The sequence below is a fragment of the Tuber melanosporum genome, assembly GCF_000151645.1.
Source record: "Tuber melanosporum whole genome shotgun sequence assembly, scaffold_14, strain Mel28".
Classification (NCBI taxonomy): Eukaryota; Fungi; Ascomycota; class Pezizomycetes; order Pezizales; family Tuberaceae; genus Tuber; species Tuber melanosporum.
The window spans coordinates 494,930-502,559 of record NW_003298797.1 but is presented as its reverse complement, the minus strand read 5'-3'; the positions used below and the strand labels follow the sequence as shown (position 1 = coordinate 502,559).

At 48.3% G+C, this 7,630-nt stretch overlaps 2 protein-coding genes; both read left to right on the top strand.

Annotated features, from left to right (window-relative positions):
- Window positions 1–2,318: 2,318 nt before the first annotated feature.
- Window positions 2,319–4,279, top strand: GSTUM_00004637001 (uncharacterized protein). XM_002836283.2 has 1 exon: window positions 2,319–4,279. The coding sequence occupies exon 1, from the start codon at window positions 2,855–2,857 to the stop codon at window positions 4,031–4,033; it is 1,179 nt and encodes a 392-aa protein (XP_002836329.1). The 5' UTR covers window positions 2,319–2,854; the 3' UTR covers window positions 4,034–4,279.
- A 964-nt stretch (window positions 4,280–5,243) lies between these two features.
- GSTUM_00004636001 (uncharacterized protein) lies at window positions 5,244–6,058 on the top strand (the record flags this gene model as incomplete). Its single annotated transcript, XM_002836282.1, has 2 exons — window positions 5,244–5,670; window positions 5,730–6,058. 2 exons carry the CDS (start codon window positions 5,244–5,246, stop codon window positions 6,056–6,058), a joined length of 756 nt encoding a protein of 251 aa, XP_002836328.1.
- Between the last annotated feature and the right edge of the window lie 1,572 nt (window positions 6,059–7,630).

Here is a 7,630-nt window from a genome sequence, read left to right as displayed (position 1 = left end):
CATACAATGATCGCTAGAGCGGTCATCATTGATATTACGAACTAAACTAGACTACAGGAGTCTCTTTTTTTCTTCTTTCCTTTTTCCTTTCCCTCCCTCCCTTCCTTCAATGTGAATATTTGCTCATTTGAACTCCCATTCCCCTATATTCTCTCACTGCTGTGCCAATTCATGCATTCCATAACAGGTTTTTTCTATAATATCTCCTGGGCTACCGAAACCTTGGAAATTTTGTACCGGCCCTGCCGATTTCGAAGACATACATGATCAAGGAGGGTTTGACACTCTACTCCTTGCGGGTGATGAGTGTACGAGTACCGTGCTGTGCAGGAGGTGTGGTCCCATACCCAATTTTAGTCATGTTCTGGAGTATACACACACCTGCGAAGTTTTGGCCACTGGAGAAAGGTTGCTTGCTAAGCTTGATCCCCAACACAGATACCGGTAGTGTTATCATAGCACAAAAAAAAACAAAAACAAGAAAACCTTATGGTTTCAACAGCCCAGGTGATACAAGTAACTGGGGGATTTGTTGGGGTTTACAACGGGGATGTACCTACTCGAGTACAGTATTTCTTTTTTTTTGCGGGGGGGCGCCTACCACCGGTAAGAATAGTGCAGCATTGAGGACTCTAATCACCAATGAATCGGATTATTCATGATTAACTTATACACAATACATAATCCGCACGCTGTGGTATGTAATGCGGTGCAATTTGAAGAGGGGTGTGTTACGTATTGTTCCGCCTAAATTGAATCCGAACTCGCGTGCGACGATTGGGGGAGATAAGATAAGTCTCAGGCTGGATCACGTGATTCTCAATTCTCTCGCCCGAGTAGCGAGTGTGTCTTGATTCATCATTTTTTTTTACTCGTGCTCGAGTAGGGTAAGCAAAAAAATGGGGATTTTGGCGGTGTGCATTACAGTAGCAGTCGTGTTGACAACCGTCCTCCATTTACGGCTGGACGAAAGTGTGCATGGGCCAATCAAGACATGCATGGATTCCTCCCCCTTTCCTTCCACTAGCCTTCGGGAAGGAGATCTTCCGGGGGCCGTGCCCAACCTTCATTGGCGCCTGAGCCTGTGATGACACGATCACTGTTTTCCAACCTACAGTACGAGTACTGTACTCGCATCAGTATCTCGGCACGCTACGGTTGGTCTTAGTGGCTGGGATAAGGTGGACTATGATGCGGCAGCTGCGGCGCTGGAACCTGGTGTCGCGTTGCAAAGGAGGCCTTCGGTGATCCAACCCGGGGGTTTGAATCGAGGGATTGAATCGGGGCTTCTGGAAGTTCTAAACAAAGGCTTGGGTGGGGGGGTTGTTTAATGTCCTGGTAAACAATCTCTGATCCTATCCGTTCCATAATATCGGCAGATTTGAGCCCTCTTCCCTGGGGAACACTGGAAGGAAATACCATATGCGATCAAAGAAGGGGATTAACGCTAAATTACCCTTCGCCGCGTTTGGTATATCGGCAGAATGATGGGGAAATGTCTGCTTCATTGGGTATACTAATTTATTTGCTCCTTCTAACCTACCACCTCTTTCAATTCTATGTGTGTCTTGACTTCTTATCAGCTCACTGGCACTACCTCCAGGTATCATTGGTTTCGGTTTTTTTTTAGAAAGGTGTCTTGTTGTGTGATCGGTAGGCTCATATGGTGAATCGTTGCTGCGGTCGATGGGATAACCCCCCCGGTTCGAGAGGTATGTTCCGGTTCCGTCGGTCATCTTTTTGTCCGGCCCCCCCCCCTCCGCTGCGGTACAGCTTGAACGGCACTGGGGGCAGTGTGGGTTACTGGGGGTGCCCGGGTCGGGGGTGTACCGTGTCGCATAACACGAGTAGTAATTTTTCCAAGCTCGCCTGCTACAATTGATGGACGGGGATGAATTGCGAAAGGGAATACCGGTATCTGGATTTGCTAGGTGTTTTGGTATTGGTATGGCTTGTTTATCCACGTTGGGGGAACTGCCCGGTGCTTGATGTGAATGTGTACGAGTACGGAACCGGTACTGGTACTGATAATAGCTTATTGTGTTCGACTCTCACGCGTTCATGCCGGATCGGGGGCGATTAAGGTGTGATGTGATACTGGTAGCGGTGTGACAGGGGTGAAGGTATTGTACAAGTATGATACATACGGTATGCTCTCCAAGGAAGCGCCAGGTGTTGTCTTCTGCCCTCGTTTTGTCAGCAGCTGATAATCGAGTAGAGTTAACCCCGAGATCGCCACGTGACCTGCCAGCTATCCGGCCGAGAGGTAATGGTTTTGCTTCTTTTGTCTTATCCTTTTTTCCCAGGAAGGGTTAGTCTATCCTTTGCCGTTACTTGTAGCACCAGATAACGGTCCGGCACTACCCATTCTAGTGCTGTACGAGTACATGGGTACTTGTACCGCAGAAACTCAAACGATGGATCGCTATCTGATCGAGAGCGAAAAATACAACAAAGCGGACATGCCATCATACTCGGCCCCTCTGAGACAGGGGGGGGGGCAGAAATTGAGAAAAAGTAAAGTACGGTATCAGACTTCGCCTTAACTTTACCGGAGGAGGCAACCCTAATGACATGGCACACTGTTCTATTATTCAGCTTCTTGCGGTAATGCTTGGTTAATCAGAGGGCAGCGGGCGGTAGGAGAGGGATCGTTTTAAGGTTTTCTGTGGTTCCCCAATTTTATATATATTGCTGGGGGGTTCCCCCCTCTCTTTCCGTCATGCTTTCCTTTCGCTTCTAAGGTGTGTTGATCATTGGCTTCTATCTATCATATCATACTTAGATAATTCTTCCTTTGCCCTCCCTCTTACCTTTTTACTCTACTTCACTTTCAACTCTACTCGTCGCAGACATGACATCCAACATCGTGATCATCGGCGCTTCGTATTCTGGCCTCCCGGCAGCACACTACCTCCTCAAGCACGCTCCGGAATCCTGGACCATCACTCTGATCAACCCATCGACAAACTTCTACTTCAACCTCGCTTCCCCCCGCGCCTTGGTCGAACAATCCATCCTCGGAAAGAAGAATGGAGACCTGTTTATTCCCTTCCTGCCCAAGCTCGAAAAGCACGGCTCACGGTTTGCCTTTCTCCACGGGAAAGCATCGGCGGTGAATGTTGGTAGCAGGACCGTCACTGTCGTCTTACACGGGGGGAGGGGAGAGACGAGCGTTACGTATGACCATCTCATCGTTGCCAGTGGAGCGAATACATCCGGCGGCGCTGGGAAGGAATGGGGCTTCAAGCATGGCCTTGACGGTAACACCGAGGAGATTGTAGCCAATACCCGCGCTGCCGTTAGGGCCGCGAAGAAGATTGTCGTATCGGGAGCCGGAGCGACAGGTGTGGAGTTTGCCGGGGAGATCAAGGACTTTTATGGGGCGAAGAAGGAAGTTGTCATGATATCCTCTAGCGAGGAACTCCTGCCACAGGTACCGCGGGCGGACGTCGGTGCATCGGCGCGGAAGATCCTAACGAAGATTGGCGTGAAGGTCAAGACGGGCGTTAAAGTGATCGAAGAGCGCCCGGTAGAGAAGGGGATCGAGGGCGCCGTCGAGCTGGTCCTCAGCAATGGTGAGGTCATCTCTGCAGATCTGCACGTTGCCACCTGGGGAATCTACCCGAACACGTCCTTCCTAGCGAACGATCTGCTCGATGGCGCGGGGTGGGTCAAGACGGACGAGTACATGCGTGTCAGCGGGACCCGGAATGTTTGGGCTATCGGCGACGTAACACATTGGGGGAATAGGAAGGTGACGACGGTGGACGGGCAATGGGCTGTTGCTACGCAGAACATCGTCTCTTCGATTAATGGGGGTGGGGTGGAAGTGTTCAAGAAGTATGTTCACAGCGATGCGCTTCTGATGGTCGTCCCCATGGGAAGGAGGTTTGCCAACGCGGTTGCCTTCATCAATGGGTGGAAGGTGTGGGGGTTTGTTGGGTGGTTGTTTAAGGGGAGGACTTATATGATTGAGAATGCGCGACCGGTTGCTGAGGGCATTACTACAGCTGGGAGAGCGAAAATCTAAGTTGACTGCTTTGTGCCCTTTTCACTTTTTTTTTCCTGGTGTCTCACGATGGTGGCTTTAATTCCTTTATGAAGGCAGTTTCTTCTTCTTGTCTTTTTCCCCTTTCTTTCCTCTCTCTCTCTCTCTCTTAACGACGGATGGGCGGATACTGTGGTTGGATGGGTTCCTACCCTTCTTTTCCTTTTTTTCTTTTCTTTTCTCGTTAGACTCCTTAATGTTATTAGATTGGCAGTTTATTGCGGTAATACTAGCATCTTAACCGTACTTGTACTAGTACTCCTAACTTGAGCGGTGAGAAATAGACTTGATTGCTTTTTGGAAATTCCCAGTCATATGTAAGCCGAGATCAACTTAATTGTAGCAGGGGTTAAGGGTAAGTCTGGCGAAGTCATTCAGATTGGCTCGTTGGCCAATCAGCCAATCATGGGACTAACAGTTCGCCAGACTTTGTTCCACCTCGAAAATCAAGCCAAGATTGGCTCTCCTAATCGTCATGCACACCTAATTTTTGTGTGAGAAACAAAGTTTGCCTGGTTATGCTCACACCCTAGTAATCTAGTAGAAACTAAGCTTTACTCTCGTCTACACGCCAAGAATTGGCACCCTTTTCGCAATAGTTGCTACCGTCCGGCGCTGACTGGCTCTTTGAAAAGGCAAAAGGGTGCCAATTCTTGGCTTGGTGACACGAAGCACTGTAGCTCGGAGCCATCATATCATACGGTACTGTTACTTGTACTAGTACAGTACAGTTCAGTACTTGCGGTGTCGTAAGTTTTCTCAGCGGCTGGTGTGCGAGAGAAGGTGAGTTGCGACCTGTAAACTTAGCTTGGCCTGGCTAGGACCTGTTTGGCTCTGTGATTTCGGATAGTCATGATCTGAAATCATGATTTGAGACAGTCAAGCGTTTGGCTTGGTAATATTTGCAGATGATGATTTCAAATCATGATTGTCAAATAACAGCGAGCGAAACAGGCCCTTGATTGTTCACCTGCGTGGTGATAGGGTGTTGGTCGTAACGTTACCCGTAATCAGAATTGCCTTTTCCCCGCTCGTGTACGGTACTTTGCCGGTATAATTCTGGAGCATGATACAGCATAGATAAACCCCGCACTCCTCCTCCTCATCGCACTGTTCAACTCCCTATCTCCACCTCCGCAAAACCGCCATTCCACCACCAACGACAACCAAACAAAAACAACAGAACCACGACATGGCCTCAAAAGCCTGCTGCGAAATCCCCCCTGTCGTAACGCACGACTACACCCCAAATGGCACCTTTGAAACAACGGCAAACTTCAAATCCTATGTTACAGGGCCCAAGTCCAGTAAGACGGGGATCCTAGTGATATTTGACATATTCGGCTACTTCCCGCAGACGCTTCAGGGCGCGGACATCCTCGCTTCGGCTGGGCATCTGGTCGTCATGCCGGACTTTTTCAAGGGACAGGCGGCAGATCCGGACTGCTACCCGCCTAGCACGCCGGAAAAATTGAAGGCGCTCATGGGCTTTATTCATGGCCCTGCAAAATTGGAGGATGGCGAGGCGAACGTTAGGGCTGTGGCGGAGGGGTTGAAGGGGGAGTTTGCGGGGGTGGAGAGGTGGGGGGTCGTGGGGTATTGCTGGGGTGGGAAGGTGAGTTCCTGGTTCCTACTACCACTGCAGGAGGGAAGGTGCTGATATGGAGGAAATAGGTAGCGGCAAGAGTCTCTGGTCCTGGAACTCCATTTACTGCCTCTGCTCAACTCCACCCTTCGTTCATGAGCGTGGAGGATCTTAGGAAAGTTACTATCCCACAGCTGGTTCTCCCGTCAAAGGATGAGCCCGCGGACATGGTTGAAGCGTATAAGAAGGAATTGGCCGTGCATCCGGACGGAGCGGTAAAGACGAAAAGTTACATTGAAGTCTACGACAAGGCAATCCACGGGTGGATGGCGGCGAGGGCTAATCTGGCCGACGAGGATGCCCGAAATGAGTACGAGAGGGGGTATAAGCAAGTTGTCACGTTTTTGGGGGATAATTTGTAATTTTAGGGTTGTTTCCTGCGGCGTATAGTGTGTTCTTGGGGTGTTTAGTGATGCCGGGGTTAAGGAGACTCTAGGGCTCTAGAAGCCAATCCGTATTGCCAGAGAGTAGAGACAATAGTATGATACGAATAAGTTGGCCTTTTCCCCCCTACTAACCTGATTCCTATGAGTTGCGTATAACCCTGTATGGCACGTTGTTCGAGAAATATGCACAAAACGAGATCATGTGCATCACCTATATTAAGCCAGGCCAACAGGGGAGCGATGCCTTAAATTGTCACATCCCTCTCCACTCGATCCTCTTACCAATACCGCTCATACCGCACTACCCGCCCTACGGAACAAAGTAATCACAACTACACCGCCACTACCATACAAACCACACTTTGATAAGGTGAAAATGTATGTATGTCTGTGAAGTCGCGTAGTGTATAGACGTCACGGAAGCGAAGCTATTTGGCGCACTGAACCACCCATATATATATATACCCTTCAGATGAACCGACTCCTAAACCGATACTTAACCCTAACCCTGTCTTAAATGGTGCCCTACCAAGTATGATGGCATCTGCGGAAAGAATGGCAGTCAAAGTAGACAACGGAGGTACCATACCAGTACAGTGCGGTTCTCTACTCTACTCTACTCTATTCGGAACAACTTCTTTCTCCCGCTCTCGGAATGACGTTCTCCAGATTATTATTATTAATTTTTTTTTAAAAAAAGGACTTGGTATTGAAAGAATATCATTCGGTCGGATCGGTAAAAGGTAATCGTAGTTGGTTTGAAGAGGATTCGGATAGAGCAGTGGACAGATGAAAACAAAAGGGCGTAAAATCAAACAAGGATCCATGATAGGTTGGAACAGCACAGTCCTTCGGCTTATTCCTGTGTCTAAAATCGTAGAGTTGTTTAAATTCACTCCAACTTCACTCGTATATTTGTTTCGATAGTGTTCGGATTTCTTAGTTCAGACTTGTTTTATTTTCGTGGGTTCGCACGTGGTTGAAACTCTGAGGAAAAGAAAGAGGGGAGAAATCCCCTAAGTACAACAAGCAAATTTTCTCTCTCTCAACTCCCAAACGATCCCTTCCATCATAACAAAACCCTAGAAACCTTCACCTTGATACAACAAAAGTTATTCAAATCGGAAAAGACCTGAATTAGAAATTTCCCCCAACAGTATCATGGATAAACTACTCTACCGGGTTCCATACTACCGCAGCCCTTCAAGAGGAAGAGGGGGAAGAAAGAGTCACGGGTTGGCTGGAGTAGAAGTACTTTTCGAATGATATTGTTTGCCGCACAGTTCAGCGGTTTGGGCGATCGCAAGCTGACTGAAGGAGTGCATGTATTGCTATTTTAGAGGTTGAAATAGCCTTGTCCGAGATGAAAACTTGGGCAAGATCTCGTTATGTTAGGGCGAAAAAAAAAAGAAGAAAAAAGCTTGTTAAGGCTAGGTTGCTCATGGGAAGGTTTTTGTTCTATTATGGGTTTCAAGTAGTGGGTTAGGGTTGCGTGTAGTATTCGATTCTGGTATGATAGTAGGGCGGCGATATATCATATCATACAAT